Source organism: Arvicola amphibius, chromosome 10 (assembly GCF_903992535.2).
Source record: "Arvicola amphibius chromosome 10, mArvAmp1.2, whole genome shotgun sequence".
Lineage (NCBI taxonomy): Eukaryota > Metazoa > Chordata > Mammalia > Rodentia > Cricetidae > Arvicola > Arvicola amphibius.
The window spans coordinates 40008804-40034570 of record NC_052056.1 but is presented as its reverse complement, the minus strand read 5'-3'; the positions used below and the strand labels follow the sequence as shown (position 1 = coordinate 40034570).

Sequence of the window (25767 nt, the reverse complement as noted above, 5' to 3'; positions counted from 1 at the left end):
GCGGCCATCCTTGTTCAGGGCGGCGCTTCCGCCGGCAAGCGGGCCGGGATCCGCAGTGGTCTGCGGGCGATGGAGCGGCTGGCGGGCTGTCGTCTTGGGCCATGGATGCTGCTATTGCTCCTGCTCCGGGTGCAAGCCCGCCAGAAGGAGTCAGGTGGGCTCCGGGCAGGGCCGAGCCTGCCGCTGCGACTCGGGGTGCGCTTGGCTCCTGAGGCGCTCGCTCCTGCCCCCGGCGCGCGGAGAATGCTGTCTGGCTGCTGCGCGAGCTGGGCGGCCGGCGTGGGCGGGGGCGAGCAGAGGTGTCTGTGCCTCTGCTTCTATCCCTGGACCCATCTTCCAGAACTGGGGGTGGTAGGGAGAGAGAGGGACGTCCCCTGTGTTTTGCACCCTTATGAGAGGGAGACTCCTACCTGTTATGACAGAACAACAGATGAGGGAGGGTTACGTCTAAGACTTTGCATTGGTTCTCTCTCGAAGGGGCTCAATTTGATTAGGTGAGAATCCGTGTCGAAGTCCACTGTACCCATAGCCGTTTAAGGCCGAACATTAAGCTTGTGACTTTTCCAATTTCTTAGATACCTGATGGCCCAGGTAGAGGAACAGACTTGACTCAAGCCCCGACAAGTTACACAAAGAATCCTTCTTGGCATTTCGTTTCCACTACTGGGAAAGGAAGGGGATTTCTGCAAGTGTTGGTCTTCTGTTGCTTCTGCCTGCTGCTTGCACATGCGAATGCCAAGGGTATTTTGTTAACTCTCATTTCCTTCACTTTTTGAAGGCTCAAAATGGAAAGTATTTATTGACCAAATTAACAGGGCTTTGGAGAATTATGAACCATGTACAAGTCAAAACTGCAGCTGCTATCACGGGTGAGTTCCTTGATGTGGCCCTGAGAGCTGGATTCTTAACCGAGGGAAACTTGCCAAAGTCCTTCAAGATAAGAAAATGCCCTGGGAGGCTCAGTATTCTCCACATGGCCTCTACTCCCTGTGGGATTTAGCAAATGTGCTTTTCTGTTTCACCCACGGACTGAAAGCATCTTAGGACCTGAGTCTATGGCTTCTTCTCTCTGGTGCTGGCCCTCTGCAATTGCTTGTTGAAGGAATGAGCGTATATATCATCTATATAATATAATCAATATTTCCTCTTGGTTTTTATCTTTAGGGTATGCAAGCTTGGCCTGGGTTTAGTATAGTAAGATAAGTCCGTGGACAGCAAGCCTGAGGGGTTCTAACCTACGTTTCCCACTGACTGCCCCTTATGGCAAGCCATGTAATTCCTCCGAAAGCTCCTCATCAGATAAACAGCAGTCTTCGCCCTTCATCTTATTAAAGGTTCTTCAAACATTCTCCTGATGTTAACGATACTTCTTGAAACTTACGTGGTGCTGAACTTGAAAAGAGATGTAAAGTAACTGATTTCCTGTTTACTGCAGCCTGTGCTGGGGAGCACGAGCCTTGCCTTTAAAATAAAGGAAAATAGGATATCTGTGAGATGGGGGGCTAAGGTCGTGAGTGTGGCGTGAGCGTGAGTGTGGCGCGAGCGTGAGTGGCGTGAGCGTGAGTGTGGCGTGAACGTGAGTGGCGCGAGCGTGAGTGTGGCGTGAGTGTGGCGCGAGCGTGAGTGTGGCGTGAGCGTGAGTGTGGCGTGAGCGTGAGTGGCGCGAGCGTGTGGCGCGAGCGTGAGTGTGGCGCGAGCGTGAGTGTGGCGTGAGCGTGAGTGGCGCGAGCGTGAGTGTGGCGTGAGCAGGACATAAGGCGGGGCGGGGTGGGGGGCGCAAGCCTGACGGAGGGAGGAGGAAGAAACATCTTCCTGTTCTTCTTGTTGCTTTGCCGTGTTTGACACTTTGCTTTTGTGGTGCTGGAGACCAGACCTAGCACCTTGCCCATGCCAAGCAAGCACTCTTCAGCCCCAGCATGTTGGATTGTGTGTGTTGTGTGTGTTTGGGTATGTTTCTTTCAGGTGTCACTGTGCCTTCTTCTGCAAAGTCTGGGTCTCTCACTGAACCTGGAGCTAGACTGGGGCCAGCGAGCCTCTGGTGCTCTGCCTCTCTACCCTCCACAGGGCTGGGGTTATGGCTATGTTCACTGGTGCTGGGGGTTGTGAACTCAGGTCCATAGTGCTTTTAGAAGAGTTGCTCATTGCTGTCCATTACTTTCCCCTGTTTAGTATATTCTCTGAACAGGATGCACTTGGGAATAGACGGAATTTGTCGGGATTTCCTGGCCTGCTTCCCTCGATGATTTCCGTTCTTTCACAGGGTCATCCAAGAGGACCTGACTCCTTTCCGCGGTGGCATCTCCAGGAGGATGATGGCTGAGGTGGTCAGGCGGAAGCTAGGGACCCACTACCAGGTCATTAAGCACAGATTATTTCGGGAAGATGACTGCATGTTTCCCTCCAGGTAAGACGAAGACGTATCTTCTGGTATCTTCTAAGGATGCTACATGTAGGCTAACGATACTATCAAGTCCTAGATGCCAGCTTAGACGATTAACAAACGAATCTTTCCTTGTATTTCAGGAAGTGTGGGTAACTCACCTTGCCTGGGATTTTATTTTTTTTTTATTACCAACTATTTTATGTAATTTGTTTTTTATATACATATATATATATATATATTTATTATGTATATAATATTCTGTCTGTGTGTATGCCTGCACGCCAGAAGAGGGCACCAGACCCCATTACAGATGGTTATGAGCCACCATGTGGTTGCTGGGAATTGAACTCAGGACCTTTGGAAGAGCAGGCAATGCTCTTAACCTCTGAGCCATCTCTCCAGCCCCATTATGTAATCTGTTGTACAGAATTAATTATGATGGCTTTGGCTCTGTCTTCTGTTTCATTTATTTATTATTTATTTTTTTGGCCTGGTTCCACAGGCTATGAAGAATAGACTAATGAAACCTGGTAGGGTAATGTGGGCTACAGGAGAAAGTGGAGCAGAGGGATTTATAAATGTGTGTTGTGAGCCAGCTATTTCTGTGTACGTTTATGACGGCACAGTAATAACTCACTGTATGGATTTCTTCATTTAGTCCTCTATCAGAGAATATTTAAATTATTCCTTACAAAACTTCTACAAAATCTGACCAATACAAGCTTAACTACGCTTATATATGCATATACCTTTGTGCACACTGGTCATGGACATGTACACATGTAGGCTGAATTCCCAGAATAGCTAGGCTAAGTACTGTATTTTGGTTTTGTTTCCCATGCTTTTTAAAGATTTTTTTTTTGGGGGGGGGGTTTTCGAGACAGGGTTTCTCTGTGGCTTTGGAGCCTGTCCTGGAACTAGCTCTTGTAGACCAGGCTGGCCTCGAACTCACAGAGATCCACCTGTCCCTGCCTCCCGAGTGCTGGGATTAAAGGCTGCGCCACAACCGCTGGCCTTTTTAAAGATTTTTAATTAATTCATTAACTAATTGATTTGAGACAGTGTTTCATTATGTAGCTCTGTTTGGCCTGGAACTTGCTACATAAACCAGGCTGGCCTTGAACTCAGAGTTCCATCTATTTCTTCCTCCATAGCGCTAGGATTAAAGATGTGTGCCACCATGTCTGGCTCTCATGCTCTTAAGTAAACCTCATACTCTCTACTACACTGCAGTGTATTAGACTTCTAGAATATTTGTCAATCAGATTGTAAAAAGTTATTTGGTCTCATTGACACTTCCTTATTATTAATACATTACATATACAAGTATTTTATGTTTATGAACCGTTGATTTTATTTGGTAGTTATCTTCTTACATGTAAAATATGTATGTAATATTTATAAATAATATTTAATAATTATAATTGTAATAATAGACTATGAAATAATATTTATTTGGTAGCTATCTCTTTTTGTGTTAAACTGTTTTAGCCTGGCATGGTGGCTGAAATCTTGGGTCTTGGGAGGCAGAGGAAGGAAGATGGCCAAAAGTCTGAGGCCAGATGGTCTATGTAGTAAGTTCCAGACCAGCCATGTTACCAGAAAATTCTGGTCAGTCTTTGAGCTGCTAGATCTGTCAGCTCCTAGAGTGGTGGCGGTAGGACCTCAAAGGATAGGGCAGAAACAAGCCAATCATTTTCCCTTTCTTTCAGAAAAATAAATAAGTTCTCTGAGGCTTCTCAGGGAGTGTAGTCAGAAAGTGGTGTTTTGGTCTTCATGATTGTATCAGTCTGTTTCTGTCTTGCAGAGCAAGTTTTGATAATGATCTGTATTTAGGTTGAAGGTATGAAAGGTTTTCCTTCATCAAGAGCTAACCATGAAAGAAAGAAAAATGGTACCATTGGTAGTTTGAATGTAATTTGCCCCAATAATCTTATGGAGAGTAGTACTCTTTGGAGGTGTGGCTTTGTGAGAGTGGGTGTGGCCTTGTTGGAGGAAGTGTGTCACTGTGGGGGTGGGCTTTGAGGTTTCCTATGCTTAGAATTCTGCCCAGTGAGTCAGTCGACTTCCTGCTCCCTTCTGGTCAAGATGTAGCCAGCACCACATCTACCTGCGTGCCACCTGTCATGACACTCACTACGTCTACCTGAGTGCCACCATACTCCCTGTCCTGATGATAAAGGATTGCACCTCTGAACTATATGCCACTCCAATTAAATGCTTTCTTTATAAGAGTTGCCTCTGTCATGGTGTCTCTCCACAGCAGTGAAAACCCTAACTCAGTATCTTAGTCAGCTTTCCGCTGCTGTAACAAAACATCTGAGACAAGTAAGCATAGAGGATAGCTTTATTTTGGCTCATGGTTTCAGAACTTTCAGTCTGTGGTCAGTTGGCTTTCTTGCTTTGGGGTCTGTGGTTATTCAGGGCAGCATGGAGTACCTATCGTACTAGGTAGAGAAACCTGCTTACACTCTGTCACTTGGGAATGTGAGGATCCCGAGGAGGGAGGGGGAGAAGGCAACTGCTAATGCTCTCCTTGGAAGGCATGCCTTCTGTGATCCAAAACCACCCTATCTCTTAACTGTTTACCGTCACCTCCCAGCTGAGGACCAGACATTCCAGATGCAAGCTATAGCATTGTCTTGGTGTGGGAAGGAACTAGGAAATAAGGTCTTCCAGTTTCTCTATTAAAATTTGCTTCTTTTCTACGGATTAAACTATTCTGTGTTGTGGGAAGAAAGACTGGGTAACGATCAGAGAAGTGATGTGTGTAGACATGGTATTCTCTTCAAAGTTAGGACTATGGGAGCAGTTTAGCTGAGAAGGGCAAACTGTGCCTTGTGAAAATGGGCATAGTCCCTGTAGAAGCATTGCATTCGGGGGTACTGTGCAGTGGACTGACGGCTTGTTTCACCATACTGTTAGGATCCTTCCCCACCCTACAGCTTGCAGGCATGACTCTGACGATTTTGTGTTTTTGTCTGGTTGACAGGTGTAGTGGTGTCGAACACTTTCTTCTGGCAGTGATTCGGCGTCTCCCGGACATGGAAATGGTCATCAATGTACGAGATTATCCTCAGGTTCCTAAGTGGATGGAGCCTACCATCCCTGTCTTCTCCTTCAGTAAGGTGAGCACAGGAAGGGCCACATGGGAACAGAAGGTGAGCTCCTCCGATATGAGCAAGAGATCTTCTTTGGTAGTCTGATGGGTATTAGTGAGGATGAGGCTGGAGATCCAGGAATGAACTTGTTCTGTGTTAATTCACAATCACTGAGCCATAGACTGGTGAAATAGACTTGAAGACCCATATGTAATGTAAGAAGAGTACCTTAGCCTAATATCTATGGCTAGTGAGAAGGGTGCCTTAGGAGTCTACACCTCTCACGGGAATCCAGGAAAGCTCACAGGCTTAGTTAGGGAGTGCTGTCATTTGAGAAATGTTTCTCGCATTCCTATAATGTATCCAGTAGCCACAGTGCTGAGTACCCTCGGCCCTATCTTTGTCTGTGTCCCAGGCACCCAGCGTAGCCGAAATCTAACATTGATGGTGCTGGGTAACTATACATGGTTTGTGTCTAAACAATGTATTGTACAGATGGGCCTAGGGTGACCAAGAAGCTGAGTGACAGGGAGTTAGGATCCTATTAGGGAGGATAGAAGTGGGGTGACACCTATGGACTTGGAGAACTTGGGGTAGGAAAGCAGCCTGTCTGTACTCAGGCTCATGCAGATGGTGTATGGCAAGGAGTGCCTTCTATAGAAACCAGGTATCTTTCATACCGAAAGACAGTGGGTTTAGGACAGCCATGGTCTACGGGTGAAGAAACAGGTGCTCCGGTTTGCTTTTGTCAAAGCAGTATTCTTTTTTACGAGATGGGGTTTCTTTGTGTAACTGCCCTGGCTACCCTAGAACTGGCTTTGTAGACCAGGCTGGCCTTGAATTACAGAGATCCACCTGCCTCTGCTTCCCAGGTGCTGGGATTAAAGGTGTGTGCCACCAACGCCCAGCCAAAGCAGTATTCTTAATTTTTTCTTTCTTTTCTCTTTTTCCTTTTTGTTTTTGTGTGGGGACAGTTGCACATGGATGTCTATGTGTGGACTCTGAGGCCGGAGGTCAATACATGGATGTATGTGTGTGTGGACTCTGAGGCCAGAGGTCAATACGTGGATGTACATGTATGGACTCTGAGGCTGGAGGTCAATACATGGATGTATGTGTGTGTGGACTCTGAGGCCAGAGGTCAATACGTGGATGTACATGTGTGGACTCTGAGGCTGGAGGTCAATACATGGATGTGTGTGTGGGCTCTGAGTCCAGAGGTCAATACATGGATGTACATGTGTGGACTCTGAAGCCGGAGGTCAAGCGTGGGTGTCATTCCTCAGAGCCATCTGCCTTGGGTTTGAGTCAAGGTTTCTCATTGGCCTAGAGCTTACTGATTTAGGCTGCCTGGAAGCGCAGCAAGCCCCAGGGGTCTACTGTGTGCCACTGTGCCCAGTTTTCTGTGACGTCAGGGACTGGAACTCAGGTCTTTGTGCTTGCAAGACAGACACTTTACCTTTCGAGCCGTCTCCCAGCCACCCCTCTCTTTATCACAGTGTTCTCGAGAGACTTACTTCCTGTGTTGTAAGTGCTTTATGCTGGTTTCTCAAGAGCTGGTTCCAGTGTGATTTTATTGCCTTTGTTTTCCTGTTACTTCCCTCCTGGCTCTTACAGTCTCTGGATTGCCAGTCTGTTGGCTTTGGCTAACTGTGAAGTTCCTACTGAACTTTGTTGAAGCTTTCTTGGAGATGCTTGATGGGTCACCTGGACTTTCTAAGTGCTTGAGAGGAATCAGGCCTTTCACCTGGAGTTGCAGTGGAGAAACAGTGGGTTAAAGGCTTTGTAAGTAGCCACACAATAGAGGCAGCCGTAGGTAGGGACAGAGGATTTTAAACTTTTACCCAAAAATATGTGCGTTGGACTTGATGGCTTCGGCCTGTAGGATCCCTGGCTTATCCCAGCACTGAGGAGGCAGAAATGGAAGGACCACTATATTAGAGGCCAGCCTGGTCTATGATAAGTTCCAGGCCAGCCAGAGTTATACAGTAAGGTCCTATCTCAGACAAACAAACAAACATCAACGAAAAACAAAAAACAACAGCAAGCACTCCCCCCCCCATGTATGTGATTAGACTCCCTGCATTCTTCCGTTCTTCCCTTGCTCCTTCTGATCCATGAACAGCCAGAGTGAACTCAACAGGGACACCCACAGTGTTAGGTGACACTAGATCATGACTTACTAGTCATCAGACACTCTCTTATCAAACTGTTGTAAGTCATTTTGGGTTTGGAAAATAAACCCGTAGATAGAGTTAGGGATTTTATTCCCCCATTCCCTGGACATGGAGGCTTATGGTGGAGCACTCACTTCTGGCCAAGAGGAAGAGTCGGTGGTCAGACCACCGTGATCCGTGTTATTTCCTGATTCTTACTCTCAAAATACCCCCTGGGAAATAACTCAGAACTGGAAAAGCAGGGGAAACACAGGATGTAACAGCAGTTACATTTTGACAGAACTGATTATTCATAATTGGGAATATTATTCTTCCTTCCTCAAAAAAGAAAAAAAACCTCCAGAATTTTGAGGAACTGAAAAACTTGACCTTTAATATGGTTGAAAATTCTGGGATTCAGGGGGTCTGTTTCCCCCCTCAAGACAGGGTTTCACTGTGTAGCCCTGGCTGTCTTAGAACTCACTGTGTAGATGTGGCTGGCCTCGAACCCACAGAAATCCACCTGCCACTGCCTCCAGAGTGATGGACTTAAAGGTGTGCACCACCCAAACCCGGCAGATCTGCTATTTTTACCCCTGGTAATTCTTGCCTTTTAATGTCTACAGTCTAGGCATAACAGGTGATGGATGCCTTAGATGGGCGGTGGTGGCGCACGCCCTTAATCCCAGCACTTGGGAGGCAGAGGCAGGCGGATCTCTGTGAGTTCGAGGCCAGCCTGGTCTACAAGAGCTAGTTACAGGACAGCCAGGGCTGTTACACAGAGAAACTCTGTCCTCAAAATAAATAAATAAATAAATAAATAAATAAAAAGAGGTGATGCCTTGTGGTGCTGGGTATCGCACTTAGGGCCTCACTTGTAGTCAGTAGGTGCTCTGTCATGGAGCTGTGTTCTCAGCGCTAACCTCGCAGACAAATGCAGTATTTCTCTGGCACCGCGAAGGCCTTTATCCCAACTCTGTATGATGAATGCAGCTGGCTGCTTCTCATTCTCTTCCAAACTTACTCAGAATGCCTTTCTGTTTCTGTCAAAGACATCGGAGTACCATGATATCATGTATCCTGCATGGACATTTTGGGAAGGGGGCCCTGCTGTGTGGCCACTTTATCCTACTGGTCTTGGACGGTGGGACCTCTTCAGAGAAGATCTGCTAAGGTAGGTCCTTTGGAAAGGTTTTGTTTCTCCCTCTCTGTGAGTTTTCTTGGGCATAAGCAACAGAATACAGTCAATAATTTAAGATTCCTGCCTGGGCTGGGCCGATGGCTTAGGAGGTAGGGTGCTAGTTCTGTGCAGCCTGAGGATATGAGCTTGGCTATGGAGCATCCACGTAAAATTCAGGCACGGTTGTGTGTGCCTGTAACCCCCAGAGTTCCTGGGGCCAGAGACAGGTGGATCCTGGGAGCTCCCTGGCCAGCTCACCTAGCAAAAATGGCCAGAGACCTGTCAGTGAAGCACCTGTCTTGAGGGAATAATGTCTGACAGCTATGTCTTCTAGCACCATTGTATGCTCACGCACGTGACTGCACAGAAAGATGTACACAGAGACACAATATAAAAGTCAGGAGACTGTCACGTAGCATGAACAGTTTTGTGTGTATATAAGAATTCCTGTCGGGCCCGAGGATAGAGCTTAGTTGGTAGAACACACTTACCTAGCAGGCGTGAAGCCCAGGATTCAGTGCCCAGCACTGCACAAACTGGTCATGGTGGTTCATGCCTGTAATCCCAGCACTGGAGAGGTGGAGGTAGGAGGATCCCAAGTTCAAGACCAACCTCAGCTATGTAGTGAGTTTGAGGGTAACCTGGAAATAAGAAGACCCTCCTCAAAATTTAAAGATCTCTATCAAAAAGGGCAGAAGACACTATCCTAAATTGTCAGCAGTGCCTCTCAGGGAAGGGTTAGGAGAGTCTTTAAGCTTTTTTAAGATGATTTTTTATTTTATTTGCATGTTTCCCTCCATGTCTGTATGTGTACCACATGCATGCCTAGGGTCCCCTAGGTAGAGGAGGGCATCAGCTCCTCTAGAACTAAGAGTTGCAGGTGGGTGTGAGCTGTCATGTGAACACGGGGACGTGAACCCAGATCCTCTGAAGGGTACCAAGTACGCTTGACCACTGGACCATCTCTCCAGCACCATTTTCTTTAATTTTTTTTTTTTTTTTAAACAGTCTCAAACACAGAGTCTCACTCAGTACCCCAGCCTGACCCGGAAGTTATTATGTAGTTCCCAGGCCAGCCTCAGCCTCGAGCAGCCTTCCCTGACCCGGAAGTTATTATGTAGTTCCCAGGCCAGCCTCAGACTCGAGCAGCCTTCCCTGACCCGGAAGTTATTATGTAGTTCCCAGGCCAGCCTCGAGCAGCCTTCCCTGACCCGGAAGTTATTATGTAGTTCCCAGGCCAGCCTCGAGCAGCCTTCCTGTACCATTCTGTCGAGTGCTGGGTTTACAGGCATGAGCTGCCACACTCCGCTGCGCATCGTTATCACGATAAGAGAGAGTAAATTAAGTGACCTTACTGCAGGAAGGGTAGATAATCCATTGAAACAGTCTCACTTTGTAACCCAGGCTGTCCTTGAATGTGCAGCTCAGACTGGGCTCAAACCCCTGATCTTCCTGGATACTGGGGTTTGCCTTCCCAAATGCCAGCCCTATAGGTAGTTACTGCTCTGCTTGGTAGTGGACAAGTATATTCCAGATCCTCCTGTTCGTGACCGAGACATGCCTTGGCCTCCTGACTCCATCCTACCAGACTTCTCAGGGTCTGGCCGTCTACACTTCCTAAACCAGCTTACATTCATAATTTTCACAGTATCGGGGTTACGCTGATGGTGCCCTGCCCATGGAGTCTTGCCATGTAAAACAAGCTCATCTTGAGTTTGCCATTTGCCAGCTCCTGTCTTCTGAGTGCTGGGATTACAGGCATGTACCACTGTATCTGGTGCTTACGTAAGGATTTTCCGGAAACACAGTCATTATAGGTCGTCTCTAGGGTGCAAGGAGAGCAGTAACCTAATTCATCTTGTTCCCAGAGTCTGTTACCTTTACAAGTGTGGCCGGAGATTCAGTGGGGCTGATTAAAACACAGAAGTGCTATGGAGATGTGGCGTGCCTTCCTGTTACATCAAGCAAGCTTGCTCAGGCTTGGTAATACTGATACTTGGACTGGGTAGTTCTTTGTGGCAAGGAGCTGTCCTGTTCCTTCTAGGATATTTAATATCTCTTGCCTCTGCCCACTAAATGCCAGTAGCAGTTCCTCAGAAATGTTTCCAGACGTAGCCACATGTCGCGTGGGTAGGTAAGCGAACAGAGCCAGTGCCAGTAAGGGCTACTGATGTGGCTCAGTGATAGAACACTTCCCTAGCATGTGCAAGGTACTGGCCGAAGCATCTAGCTCTATGAAAAGTAGAGGAAGTCCCAGCTATGTGGAGAAATGAATGGAAAGCAGTTCATTTAATTAATTTTATTTATTTTTGAGACATACAGCCTTGGTTGACCTCAAATTCCCCTTGCAGTTGATGATGACCCTGAACTAGCCTTTTTTTTTTTTTTTTCAAGACAGGGTTTCTTTGTAGCTTTGGAGCCTGTTCTGGAACTAGCTCTTGTAGACCAGGCTGGCCTCGAACTCACAGAGATCTGCCTGCCTCTGCCTCCCGAGTGCTGGGATTAAAGGCATGCGCCACCACTGCCCGGCTATCTTTCTGCTTTTATTTCCCAAGTGCCGAGCTTGCAGATGCGTACCAGCACTGTTGGAAAGAAATCCTTTTACAAATTCTTTCTTACATTTAAATGCTGTGTGTGTGTGTTTCTGTGTGTGGGGTTATGCACCAAACGTAGTGCCCTCAGAGGCCAGAAGAGGGTGTTGGATCTCTGGAGCAGGAGTTCAGACAGTTGTTAGCTGTGGAACATGGGTACTGGGAACTGAACTCGGTACCCTGCCAGAACAGCACATACCCTTATCTGTTGAGCCTTCTCTCCAGCCCCGAGAACATCTTCACTGGAGTCTTCCCAGCTGCTGTGGGCAGGGGGATTCCAGGTGCTTCTGCAACACTGTGTGCTTTACCAGAGACTCTGAAACAATGTCTGTGTCATTCCCACTAACTACAAAAAGGACCAAACCCTCCAATCAGTGCATAGTTTATACTTCAGGAGGAATAAGAAATAGTTCTGGCCTTGGACTGGAGAGGCAGATAAAAGTTGTCACAAACAATGCCTACAGTCCTAGCACCCAGGAAGCAGTGGCTGGGGCCTCACTGCAAGCTTTAAGATAGCAGGGCTAAGGCGGAGACTGGACAGATGGCTCAGCAGTTAATGGGCACTGACTGCTCTTTCAGAGGACCAGGGTGTAGCGGGCGTGGTCGGCCGGCAATGGGAAATAATCAAACTAGCCTTATATGAAATACTCAGCTTTAATAAAAGGAGAAAATGGGAGAAACTTACAGAGCCAGAGTTCCAACGAAGAGCAGGGAACCAAGAGAGCAAATCACCAAAACACGGGTCTTTTAAAGGTATTTTGTGCCCCGGAGGGGTCACGCTCCTCAGACAAGGGATTGGTCAGCTACCCCATCATCTCCCCCTTTTGTCTAAATAAGACAGATTCAAAACCAAATACAACTATATACAATGGGAACAGATAATATAAAATTACAAGCAGCAAACAATATTGAGCAAGGAACATATAACAGAAGTTTTATTAAGCATTTTACTTCAAGGAGTCTAAATAATGTAGAAGGTAGCTACAGTTATCTAATCTTTAACCCCATCAAAGATCTGAGAAGGGAAGTAATATTATTTAAGCAACCAGGAAGTACAAACGAGAAACTTCCAAAATGTGTAACAGATGACAGAGACAACTGACTACCTGGGCAACCACACAAAGTCTCGTTAGCAATGTTGAGGCAACCAACTTTAGCTAAGGCATAACACAACCAACATACCATTTTTTCAAAGGCAAGGAACCTTTAGTAGAACTATCCTACCCTGTCTTGGCAAGATAAGACAATCCTGTTTTATCCACTTATGGATATTCTGTATCTTTGTCAATAGTCGAGGTATGGGCTTTTCTTTGCCCAAAGGCCAGTTCTGCCAAGAAGAAGACAAGCTCCCAGTGGAGTGCCTTTGGTGCTCAATGTTCTCTCGGGAGTAGAGCAGTGTTGTCAGGAGTGATTGTGTCTCATAAGTACAAAACTCTAGGTTAGATTAAAGGTCATTTTCTACAGCTCTTCAAAGAGGTCGAAGATTATACTATCTATACTAAATATAGTTTCTATGTATCTAAAAAACCTGATTATCCTAAATATAAATATGACAAACATATAATTCTCAATACCAATCTAACTTGAAGACTAAGAGAATAAACAACTGTGTAATAAATGAGGACAATGATTTCTAAATGTAAACAATGTCATTACATAAATAATATCAGAGGTAGAAATGTACATTGCAAAATGGTAAATATCTCAATATAACAATTGTTTTAAACAGAGGTAGAAGCATACTCTCATACAATGTTCAGTATATCAATATACAAGAATCAGCACCAATACAGTTTTCTAAAAACAATAACTCACAAATATCAATCATCCCATCAAACCAGTTAATCCCTCCTTTTTTTTTTTTTTTTTTTTTTTTTTTTTATATGAGACGCAAGCAGCTCCTGGTGGGAGAGGGAGGGAAACTGCTCGCGGGCGACCAGCTGAATTAAAATCAACGCCGAATCCCCACAGCGCAAAAGCTGCACAGATGGGAGTTCTCCCACGAGGGCGGGGAGGGTGGGGAAGCCACTAGCCCCACGTAAGGGAGAGGTAAATCTAATCAGTAGTTAAGTGGTGGCGGCTGCCCAAGCTCAAATGCCAGGACGTAGGCAGTCACGCGGGCGTCCTGTGCTCTGTAGGAGCCTGAATCAATCAAAAGCCCAATGCCGTGTGGCTGGCGTTGGGATCCAGAGTTGAAGGCTCCCAAATGCCCCAGTTGGACGCCAAAATGTAGCGGGCATGGTCGGCCGGCAATGGGAAATAATCAAACTAGCCTTATATGAAATACTCAGCTTTAATAAAAGGAGAAAATGGGAGAAACTTACAGAGCCAGAGTTCCAACAAAGAGCAGGGGAACCAAGAGAACAAATCACCAAAACACGGATCTTTTAAAAGTATTTTATGCCCTGGAGGGGTCACGCCCCTCAGACAAGGGCTACCCCATCACCAGGGTTCAACTCCCAGCACCTTCATAGCAACTAACAACTGTCTGTAACTCCACACAGACATACATGCAGGAAAAACACCAATGCACATTAAAGAAAAGAAAAGTGGGGCTGGAGAGATGACTCAGGTTAAGAGCACTGGCTGCTCTTCTAGAGGTCCTGAGTTCAATTCCCAACAACCACATGGTGGCTCACAACCATCTGTAATGAGATCTGGTGGGTGCTTTCTTCTGCCTGCAGGTGTGAATGTGGGCAGGACACCATATATATAGTAAATAAATAAATCTGAAAAAGAAAAGAAAAGAAAAATGGTTCGCTTCAGCAAAACAGCGAGCTCTAGACCAGTAAGGGCTGCACAGTGAGAGCCTGGCTCAAGACAAAAAGAAAGTGCTAGCTGGGCCTGGTGGCATATACCTGGTGCAGTCCCAGCGCTTGCAAGGCTGAAACAGGAAGATGGCAAGTTCAAGACCAGCCTGAGCTACTGGGCTACATAGCAAGTCCCAGCCTTGGATACACAGTATGATCCTGTCTCCAAATAAAAGGAAAAGATAGGACTGGAGATGTCTTTCATTGGTAGACTGCTTTTCCGGCATGCCCAGAGACCTAGGTGTCTTTCTCAGCACCGCCGAAAACCAGGCGGTGGTGCCACTCACCTGTGTCCTGGCACTTGGGAGGCAAAGCAAGGAGGCTCAAGAGTGTGAGGCCAGCCTGGACTACATGTGACCCTTCTGTAAAAAGAAAGGAAAATAAAGGGTTAAAGGATGGACCAGATTAGCTGAGGGCAGAGGTCTGAGAGCCTTGGAAGGACCAAGCATGGCTCTCAGGTGAGGGGAAACAAGAAGCATGCCACTGTTTGAAATCCTCCTAGATCTTAGAAAGTTTGCATCCTGTGTTTTTCTGTTTCTATAATACAGCCCTACTGTCCCTCATCTACTCCAGTTCAGCCTTCCCTTGCATAGAGGAAGACGCTGCATAGACTTCTGTGCAGGGAGGGGGTGTTCCTGCAAGGGCAGTTAAAAGCGATGTGAATCCTAAGTTTCAGCAAGGAAGGCTGGTCATGATAATATCCACTAACTCCTGCATTTCAGAGACTTCATCTTTCTTAGAGCATCATGAAGCCTTAAGAATCCCAGGGTCCTTTCCGATAGCATAGTACATAACATCTGGTGCTCTTTGATTTATTCCCAAAGCATGAAGCCAGGAAGTGAATTCCCTTTCACTCAGTTCCTTTGCATTTCTTGTCACGTGCTATTTTTATTAATAGCCTTCTACTCAGAGAGGAAACCCTCACTGCCAACTCAGTGGTCCTATGCATGCCATCTGGACCATGTTTCAGTAAGTTAATGTTAGTGGGTTTGTGAATTTGTAGCTATTCCTGGAAAGCCCCTTCAGAACATCAAAACAGTAATCAAAGGGTTTATGGTTTTACTCATGGCTTGTTTCAGTAGCCTTGGACAGGTTTATTTAAAGGTACAAAATTCTGAACTATATTCAGAAATGGTTAAAACAGATAGTCTAGGAGAAAGCCCCAAAACTAATTAAAAAAAAAAAAAAACATTGTATTTTCAGGTCGGCAGCACAGTGGCCATGGGAAAAGAAAAATTCTACAGCATATTTCCGAGGATCAAGGTAATTATATTTTCTGACCTGTAATAACAATATTCTTCCAAGCAGTGGGTAACATTATGCAATCTTGAGGGTCTTATGTATCCTGTTGCTCAAAGGGAAAGCTACAGTAACCAAGAAACGAACGTGGGATGATAGCTCGGTGTAGTAGCACACATCTGCCATCTTGCACTCAAGACGCAGGGGTGGAAATGGCTGTGGAATGATGACCGAGCATAGTGGCACCCTTCTGTAATCTTGCAATCAAGAGACAGAAGTAGGACTACAAGCCCCAGGCCTTCCTCGTCTTCAGAACTGGGTTCCAGACCAGCCTGGTCCATAGGTTTTCAGGCCAGCCTGATTCTCATAGTAGTTTCCAGGCCAGCCAGGATTATATGGTGAGACCTGTCTCAAAACAGCCACCATCACCAGCAACAACAAAATGCGTATTGGCAGGATCTTAAACCTGAGAAGAATCCAGTTGTGCTAGTTAGTTTTTGTCAACGAATCCCAAACTAGAGTCACCTGGGAGGAGAGACCTTCAATTGAGAAAATACCTCCTTCAGATCAGTGTACAGCCATGCCTGTGGGGTATTATCTTTGGTGATTGATGTGGGAGGGCCTGTCCCGTGGTGGGCCATGCCTCCTCTGGGTATGAGGTCCCAGATAGGATAAGAAAAGTAGCTGAACATGACCCTGGCTGGAAACAAGCCAGTAAGTGGCTTTCCTCTCTGATTCCTTCTTTCGCAATAGTTGCTTCCCAATTTTCTCAAAGATCAATTGTGATCAGGATATGTAAACCAATCAAACCTTTCTTCCCCATGTTGCTTTTGGTCATGGTCTTATCACCACAAAACAAACAAACAAACAAACAAATAAATGAATAAATAAAACAAAATAGGGCATCAACTATTTGCCGAATCACTCACAATTAAACTGGAATTCAAAGAAGTCAAGTCCCCGACAGTTAGTATTTGTAGAGTGTCATCTATGTGCAGAGTGGATGATTCTCTTCCTGTGTACAGTTCCCTAGATGTAGCTTGTCACGTCACTGTGCCTAAGTATCTCATAGCTACCTTGGCAGGGATCGTCACCAGGTCTCCTGACTGCCTTGTGCTCAGACCATGGTAGGAAGATAAAAAGCCCTGGCTCTGTTCTGCTGGGGACAGCGTTGACAGGTAGTTGACACAGTCAGTATCCGTGGAATGGGTAATAGACCATAAAGAGGAGAGTTCGTAGTTTTTGTAATGGTGTGCTGTCTATCTGAGATCACCTTTTTTTTTTTTTTTTTGGCAGGGTTCTGCCATATAGCCTAGACTAGCCTGAACTTGAGACGTGCTTGCTTTCCAAGTAGCTAGAATTATGAGCATCTAATCACTGTGGTCTTACCTCTTTTTTGTTTGTTTGTTTGTATATATTTTGAGATAGGGTCTTACTCTATAGCCTTGACTGGTCTGGAGCTCTCTATATAGTTCAGACTGACCTTGAACTCACAGAGATCCTCCTTCGCCTCATGAACACTGGGATTAAAGATATGTGCTTCTATGCCTAGCTTGTTTTCAAGTTTAAATACTATATTGGTTTTCAAATTTAAATATTATATATTCATGGTTGGCAACCAAGAATAGCCATCACAGTGCACGACAAAGGCCGTGTAGCTGTTTTGGTGAGTGGTGGTTATGTAGCCACACCGCTGTAAAAGGCAGTGATGATAGGTATTGGTTGAACTTTCTAAAAAGGAAAACCATCCCCTGAAATAGAGCTGTGGTGACTAGAACATCAGTGCCTCAGGGTTGCTGAGATGAAACACCATGACCAAAAGCAACTCGGGGAGGAAAGAGTTTATTTCCTTCACAGTTCCACAGAACGGTTGGTTCATCATCAAAAGCCAGGAACTCACAGATAGGAACCTGGAGGCAGGAACTGATGCAGTGGCTGCAGAGGAATGCTACTTACTGGCTTGCACAGACTGCTTACTTATAGAAAGCAGCCCAGGGATGGCACAACCCACAATGGGCTGGGCCCGCCCCCATTGATCACTAATTAAGAAAATGCCTTACAGCCAGATCTTAGGGAAGAATGTCCTTAACTGAGGCTCCCTCCTCTCTTATGACTCTAGCTTACAACAAGTTGATATAAACCTAGCCAGTACAATCATATTGACCAGATGCAGGCCAAATGTGGTATCACACACTTATAATCCCAGTGCCTGAGAGATACCAATCAGGATCAGGAATTGAAGGCTACATTTGGCTATATCGTGAGTTCGAGGGTATGGGCTACATGCTGTCCTGTTTCAAAACAGTAAAACTGGATGTAAGTAAAGAAAGACTCAATACTTCCCATCTTTGATGGGTAAATTGGGAGTAGCCTGAACCATCAAAATGCTGCACTACTCACGATACCCCCCCCCTTTACTGTACCAGACCCAGAGAATTACCCCATCTGTGCCAGCAGCCGCCTACCTGGCCAGTATTGCTCACCTTTTAGGGACTGGGGACATTATGGTGTAGGCCACATAGATTTATGTTCTGTATTTTCTCCATAGGACAAGCCCAGAAAGAGATCCTCTCATTCTTCTGTCTCGGAAAAATCCCAAACTTGTTGATGCAGAATACACCAAAAACCAGGCCTGGAAGTCTATGAAAGTAATCAGCCACCATCTGACCAGAACCACAGCAGTGGTGACTCTGAGAACAGTGCCAGCTGGGTAGAATTTCAGATCAGGTGTCCGCTCAGCGGTGAGGTGACCGTGGAGCAAGTTCTGTGCACCAGCATTAGCGCATCTGTAACGTTCTGTCTTCCAGGCTTCACTCACGGTGCTATGCCGAGTGTGTCAGCCACTCGGCCAGATAGGGAATGTGGGTCTGCCCAGGTCATTACTGCATGTCCTGCAGTAACAGTGAAAGGAGCAGGCAGCTTCACAACATGACTGTTTCCTAGTTATTATTTATGGACACCAAAATTTGAATTTCATGTGAGATTTGAATTTCATGTTTTTTTTTTTTTTTTTTTTTTTTTTTTTTTTTTTTTTTTTTTTTTTGAGACAGGGTGTCACCTCATAGCTCTAGCTATTCTGGAACTCACTAGATCAGGCTGGCCTCGAACTCGTAGAGATCAGCTTGCCTCTCTGCCTCCCAAGTGCTGGGATTGAAGTTGTATGTCACTATACCTGCAGTTCATGTTATTTTTACATACCAAAGATATATCTCTTCCTCTTTTTTCCCCAGTCCCTTGAAAATATGAGAATATCTGTGCCATCACATGGTGGGCTGGAGTTGTCTGTGGCTGTAGCTCAGCAACCCCTGGTTTAAGAGAATGGTTCCCAGTGGCTGTAGAGTACAACCTGAGAGCTTAAACAGTGCGTTAAATGACTAAGTGTCTGGGGCCAGAGTTCCAGGAATCTTCATTTCCTTACAATATGGAAACTGTGACCTTTAGTTTTAAGGTCCATCTGTCCTGACTGTGACTTCTTGCCTTAAGTAAGAATTTAAAGTCCTAATTTCTTCATTTGCAATTTCAACACAGCATATGAGAAAATAAGGTTTAAGCTTCATGGAGGAAAACCCAGTGTATATCTGAAATTATTTGCGTAAATTTTATTTATACATTTTCATTGTTGCCATAGTGGGGATCAAACCTCAGAGTGCTAGACAGACACTCTCCTTGAGCTACACCATTAGCCTGTTTTGTTTTTAATTTAAGTTTTTTGTTTTAGCCAGGCGGTGATGGCACATGTCTTTAATCCCAGCACTCGGGAGGCAGAGACGGGCAGATCTTTGTGAGTTTGAGGTCAGCCTGGTCTACAGAGCGAGTTCCAGGACAGGCTACAAAGCTACAGAGAAACCCTGTCTTGAAAAAAAAAAATGTATAATGTGTATGAGTGTTTTGCCTGCATGTATGTATGTAAGAGTACATGTTTGTGTGCCTGGTGCCTGCAGAAGAGGGTGCTGGAGTTATGGACAGTTGTGAGCTGCCATGTGGATGCTTGGAATTGAGCCCAGGTCCTCTGCAAGAGCAGCAAGTACTGAGCCCTCTCCAGCCCCACCTTAGCCTATCGTATGCAGTTTTAGTCAAACTGGAGCAAAGCAGTTTAAAAAACCTTAACACAAATATGCGCAGGAATTCAACAGCATCCACATTTAGTGACTTTGAGCCTAACCTGGGCTATGAAACCCTATCTCAAAAACGAAACAAAGCGGGAAAAGGGCAGCAACAGCGAAGAGATGAAGAACCATTCATTTAAACCGAGAATTGATAAACTATAGCCTACAGACGAAATCCAAGCTACCATGTGGTGGTGTAGATCATGTTCTAGCTGTTTTCACACTTTGATTCAGCACACGGGCTGTTAGCATCCTCCTGAGAAGGGACAGTGAAGCAAATAGGCAAGAGCAAGCCGGAGGCGCGTGGACAGCTTCCGGTGACTGCTGCCAAGTGGGGACAGGAGCTTGCTTTGCTAGGTCTTTGTTATTGTTATTGTCCTTCAAGAAAATTTAGAAATCTGGATTTTCATGATTGATTGATTGAATTTGAGATAGGGTCTTCAGTAGCCTAAGCTGGCCTTAAGCTTTTGATGCAGCTGAGGGTGGTGTTGAACTGATCCTCCTGCCTCCACCTTCACTTGAACTTAACAGTAAAATGGGATTACAGGCATGGTGTGGGCTTTTGTGAGAAATGTCATGCCACCTAGTGAAATGTTAGCAGTAGCTTGAGTATCTATTTTTAAATAATAGGATGTCTTATTTTTAAACCATGAATGTCTTTCGGAGTTACGGCCGTGCGCTCCATAAATCAGCGCTGGTGACTGTGTGTGTCTGTGTGTGTGTGTGTGTGTGTAGTTCACACGGAGGGAGGTGCGCAGTGCACCAAGACCTCTTAGTCCAAAGGAAGGTAGCCTGACTTCAGGTGAGTTCAGACTCAAACCAAACAGACCTGAGTCCAAACTATTTGCTATTAAGATAACATGACACCGGGCAAGTTCCCACTGGAAACCTTGGGCCCCTCAGTGGTCTAGTGAAGATGATGACGCCTCCTGGGCGTATGTTGTTCGTCATGATTCTTCAGTGAGCTTATGTTGGTGAAATGTTTCAGCAGTGCTAGTGGTGAGAACTGCCTTTTCACCTACAGGATACCTTGGGAAAGCCAGCTGCTAAGGATGTTCACCTGGTGGATCACTGCAAATACAAGTAAGGCTTCCAGTTACGTCTGTATTGCTTTCTAAACTCTTCACTTTGGAGACTTTGATCTCAAGTGTTAGTTAATTTTGTTGGCTTTCCCTGAGGCCTGCAGTGCACTGACTGGAGTCCTGTGAGGACTGTGGAGACAAATGAGACATGGTGCCTAATTAATTACCATTCATGACAGTGGCAGGATCACCTCTCCCCACAGCCCTCCTCCCAATAGTTAGATTACATATTTGCCATAGTGACGCATGTTACAAGGCGGAGCTCCGGGTACAACTTGGCATTGGAGCATGTGCTTGCTCAGCATGATGGAGGCCCTAGGTTCATTCCCATCATCGCAATAAACAGGTAAACTGAGGCTGGGAGGAGGATTGAACTGGGACTCGGGAGTGAGGCCATTGGTTATACCCAGTGGAACTTGCAGGGTAGTGCACCTCTGTTGGAGACGGCTACTGATAAGAAATGCTGATACGAAAGCAGTCTTCCCAGAGCTCTCTGCGGGGAGCATCTCCTCGAGGACTGACTCACTTAGACTTGTCTCCCTGTACCTTGGAAGAAGAGGGCCATATCCAGAAGACGGCCTGTCTTTGGCCTGGTGGACTGATGAGGGGAACAAAGATTTGGGAACCAGACTTACTGTATAACTCAGTATGTAGCCGGGGTGAGCTTGAGCTTCTGCTGCTTCTGTGTCTACCTCTCAAAGGCCGGGATCATAGGCGTGTTCCACCATATGGAACATGTGGAGTTTTTTTACTCTTTTCAAAACGTATTTTTTTACATTTATTTATTTTGTGTGGGTGCATGTGTGCCATTGCATACATGTGGAGGTCATACTAAGGCTCTGAAAATGTGATGCAGGACTTCAGGCTTGGTGGCGAGCACCTGTTGAGCCATCTTTACAGCCCAGTTTTATTACTTTTGGTTTTAATGTATATCATTATTATTTCATACCTATATTATTTATAGAGGTCTAAAATCTATAAAAACAAAACAAAAACAACTTATCATTTCTTTCTGATCTTATCTGTTTTCTACCTAGCACATAGCTACTGGTCCCACGTAACTCTTTCTGGAGAAATTATTTCTTTTGTTTATCTGATATTCCTGGAACAACCTGCAGCTCCAACCCAGGAAAAGCAGGGAATTTATGGAAACTGCACAGATATATACTGATGTGGTTTTGAAGACTGAGAACAGGGCATGGTGGCTCAATCCCTACAGTCTCAGCACTTGGGGGAATGAGGCAGGAGGATTTCTGAGTCTAAGGCTAGTCCAAGGTGAAGCGCGAGACTATGTTATGGTTAGGGTTTCTATTACTGTAGTAAAATACCATGACCAAAAACCACTTGAGGAGAAAGGCTTTATTTCAGTTTCTAGCCTGCAGTCCATCATCCAGGGGATTCAGGGCAGGAACTCAAGGTAGGAACCTGGAGCCAGGTACTAAAGCAGAGGCCACAGAGGAGTGCTGATTACTGGATTGTTCCCTATAGCCTGCTAAGCCTGCTTCCTTATATGACCCGGAACAGCCCGCCCACGGGTGGCATCACCCCCAGCGAGCTGGGCTTTCCCATGCCAATCATTAATCGAGGAAATGCCCTACTGACTTGCCTATAGGTAAACTGATAGAGGGGTCTTCTCAACTGAGAGTCCTTCCCAAGTGATCCTAGTTGGTGTCAAGGTGACAACTAACCAGCGTATTGTCTCAGAAAAGGAACGAATTACAAACAGGAGGGAGGGAGATCCTAAGAGCAGAGCAGGAGTGAGGGAATGGTGTGGGGAAGGGGGAGGTATTCTTCGCTGCGGCAGCTGCAGAAAGTGAAGTGTGCTGTCTTCTCTTTCTCAGGTATCTGTTTAATTTCCGAGGTGTAGCTGCAAGTTTCCGGTTCAAACATCTCTTCTTGTGTGGTTCGCTGGTCTTCCATGTTGGTGATGAGTGGGTTGAATTCTTCTACCCACAGTTAAAGCCATGGGTTCACTACATCCCAGTCAAAACAGACCTCTCCAATGTCCAGTAAGCACTTACCTCCCAACTAAAGTTTCCTGTGACCATTTTCTCCTAAGTCTCTTAAGTGACTACTTAAGGCATTTCCTCAGGGTGATTTCATTTTCAATGAAATCTCCCCCCGCCCCCCATACACACTGTATACTGCTGTGTATTATCCAGGCAGGGATACATGGGATTGAACTTGAAAAGTGCTTTAATTCACAGTGCTGATTCTAATGTAATGTGTATGTGAAGTGAAAGGCTTTGCTCTTTCAACAACTGAAGATAGATTTGACCTTGTTATGTTGTCAGTTAGTGAAGCCTTAGCAGAGTCTTTGATGATGGGAGACAGAAAGAGGTGTGGAGAAGGGCCTGGAATGGGAACCAGTTCCCTCCTATGGCTAGAACAAGAATTTGGAGAGCAAGTTGGAAAATAAAATTTTTTATGTGTGTGTGTGTGTGTGTGTGTGTGTGTGTATGTGGGGGAAAACACTTGTCAGCGAGCATATGCACATGCCATTGTATATGTGGTGGTCAGAGAATAACTCCAGGAGTCTGGTCTTGCCTTCCGCTTATCTCGGAATGTACATGGCTCTCGGGCTTCTTGGTGACTCTCCTGTCCCTGCCTCCTGCATGGGTTCCAGGGTAGACTTGTTTTGTCAGGCTGTTGCTGCCACCTGCTGCTGAGCCATTTTTCTGACCCCAGAAATGTTTTTTTTTTTGGGGGGGGGTTTGGGTTTTTGGTTTGTTTTGGTTTGGTTTTTTTGTTTTTTTTTTTTTTTTTTTTTTTTTTTTTTTTGGTTTTTGAGACAGGGTTTCTCTGTAGCTTTGGAGCCTGCCCTGGAACTAGTTTGAATAGATTAGGCTGGCCTCAAACTCACAGAGATCCGCCTGCCTCTGCTTTCCGAGTGTTGGGATTAAAGGCATGCACCACCACCTCCTGGCTAGAAATTAATTTTTATACTTGGTTTATTATGATTATTGTAACAATCTTACTTTAACTTGTATTTTTTTCCCTTTGTCTTTTGTATTTTTTGAGATGCCGTTTTATGTAACTCAGGCTGTCTTCAAACTTGCTATATAGTTTAGGTGGCCTTGAACTCCTGATCCTCCTGCTTCTGCCTCCCGTGTGCTGGGATTATCAGCATACACCATGCCCCATCATTCCTGGTGTTGTATATTGAGATTTTATCTTTGCTGTTACTTTAGCTCTTTAGGCAGGCACCCTGATAGCTTTGTTTTAAAGAAATTATCTACAGCCTACATATCTACAGATTTATCTATTTATCTATCTATCTTTCTTACTTGGTATTATGAGTGTGGTTTATATTTTAAAAGCTCAAGGTGTGTGTGCGTGTGTGTGTGTCTGTGTGTGTGTGGTGCATGTGTGTGTGTGTGTGGTGCATGTGTGTTTGTTCATGTGTGTATGAAGACCAGAGGTCAACCTTAGGTGCTGTTCTTCAGGGGCCAAACCTTTTGTTCTCTTTGAGACAGACTCTCTTGCTGGGATCTTGTGCTTGCTTATTAGAATTGGCTGGCTGACCAGCAAGCTCCAGGGATCCACTGGTCTCCACCTTACTAGCACAGGAATTAAAAGCACAAGCCACCATTCTAGGCTTCTTACGTGGGCAGTGGTGTTGAACACGGGTCCCTGTGCTTGCATGGCAAACACGCCAGCAGCAGAGCCGTCTCCCCAGCCTCTACAGTGTCATGGTTCTTGTCATTTTAGGGAGCTGTTGGAATTTGTAAAAGCAAATGATGATATTGCTCAGGAAATTGCTAAAAGGTAAGCTCTATTCATTTGTCCTTTTTTGTCCTCATCTGTCCTAAAGCTTTCTAAATAGAGTTACATGATAATGCCCATATCTCAGCTTCATTACAAAGGTAACCCAGAGTTAAAGCTGTCCTGGAGCCAAATACACAGTCTACAATTACTTCCTGTTTTATACAAATAGATTTCAGTCTTTTAAGATTCATTTTACTTTTGAATTGTATGTCTGTTTGCGTCTATGTCTGGGTATGTGCACATCAGTGCTGGTGCCCAGGTCAGAGGCATCAGCCCCCTGGCACTGGAGTTAAAGCAGTATGAGCTGGTCCTTTGCCAGAGCAGTACACGCTTAGCCACTGAACCCTTTCTCCAAGCCCCAGACCTCAGTTTTTGAGGAACTAAGACAGATGTTTTTAGCTGAGTGTGATGACTCACACCTATAACCCCAGCAACGGAGAGACTGAGTCAAGAGAACTGCTTTGAGTTCCAAGCCAGCCTGGGCTATGAAGTGAATTTTAGTCTATCCTGAAGTAAAAAGTAAGACATCTCAAAACTCCAAATCACACCAAGACAAAACAACAACGACAAACTTAAGTGTTTATAATGAATATTGGCTGGTAATAATGCTTGTTTTTGGAAACAAACATTAGGTTCTATTGCTAAATACATACATAGGGATAGGACAGTTACAGGGTTGGTTGTGAGGTGCAGGTGAGTTAAATCAAATAGAATACTCAGAACAAGGCTCATGAGAAAGCAGCCTAACCGTATATAGGCTTGTTATCATTAAAGCCTGTGATGTAAAATGCTCTTGTTAATCTTATCTCTAGGGGAAGCAGGTTCATCATCCACCATTTGCAGATGGACGACATCACCTGTTACTGGGAGAACCTCTTGACTGAATACTCCAAGTTCTTGTCCTATAATGTAACACGAAGGAAAGAGTATGGTCAGATCATTCCCAGACTTCTGAAAACGGAACTGTAGTCGTTATCAGAGGACCGGAGTCCTGACAGTGGCTCTGTGACGTCCTGTGGTGACATGTGTACCATGAGCGTGACACCTAGACTTTGAACACCTTTGGCCAAGCCAGACTTCTAGTTTTCCTTATCATGTTGTATCCGAAGGGGGTAGCAAGAACGATCTAAAATGTGTGTGATGAGCAGCTCTCCGAAATCATGAAAGACGGATTGGGAACTGCATTCTAACTTCCATTTTTCTCATGACCAATCACAGCCTGTGCCTCAGGTCATCTCCATGTATCATCACTGTGAAACTGACTGGCCCCGTGTGAAGATGCCCTTTGTCCTGTTATTTGGAGCAGACCATCCCTCGTTTGGTATAATTCATATTTGCGACTTTGAAGTTA

The 25767-nt window shown here is 45.4% G+C and overlaps 1 protein-coding gene across 2 annotated transcripts; it reads left to right on the top strand.

Moving 5' to 3' along the window:
* Positions 1-25767, top strand: Poglut1 (protein O-glucosyltransferase 1). 2 transcript variants are annotated; one of them, XM_038346127.2, is made up of 11 exons: positions 1-154; positions 779-869; positions 2261-2404; positions 5376-5511; positions 8693-8814; positions 15425-15484; positions 18009-18108; positions 20591-20649; positions 22490-22657; positions 24360-24416; positions 25229-25767. In XM_038346127.2, exons 1-11 carry the CDS (start codon positions 70-72, stop codon positions 25383-25385), a joined length of 1179 nt encoding a protein of 392 aa, XP_038202055.1. In that variant the 5' UTR covers positions 1-69; the 3' UTR covers positions 25386-25767. The 2 variants fall into 2 exon arrangements, with proteins under 2 accessions (XP_038202055.1, XP_038202056.1); XM_038346128.2 differs by lacking the exon at positions 779-869 and having other exon boundaries at positions 5-154.

Coding starts and splice junctions, on each gene's coding strand:
- Poglut1 (XM_038346127.2), top strand. CDS start 70: ATGGAGCGGCTGGCGGGCTGTCGTCTTGGGCCATGGATGCTGCTATTG. Junction 8,815..15,424: donor TTCAGAGAAGATCTGCTAAG/GTAGGTCCTTTG, acceptor TTGTATTTTCAG/GTCGGCAGCACAGTGGCCAT. Junction 24,417..25,228: donor GCTCAGGAAATTGCTAAAAG/GTAAGCTCTATT, acceptor TCTTATCTCTAG/GGGAAGCAGGTTCATCATCC.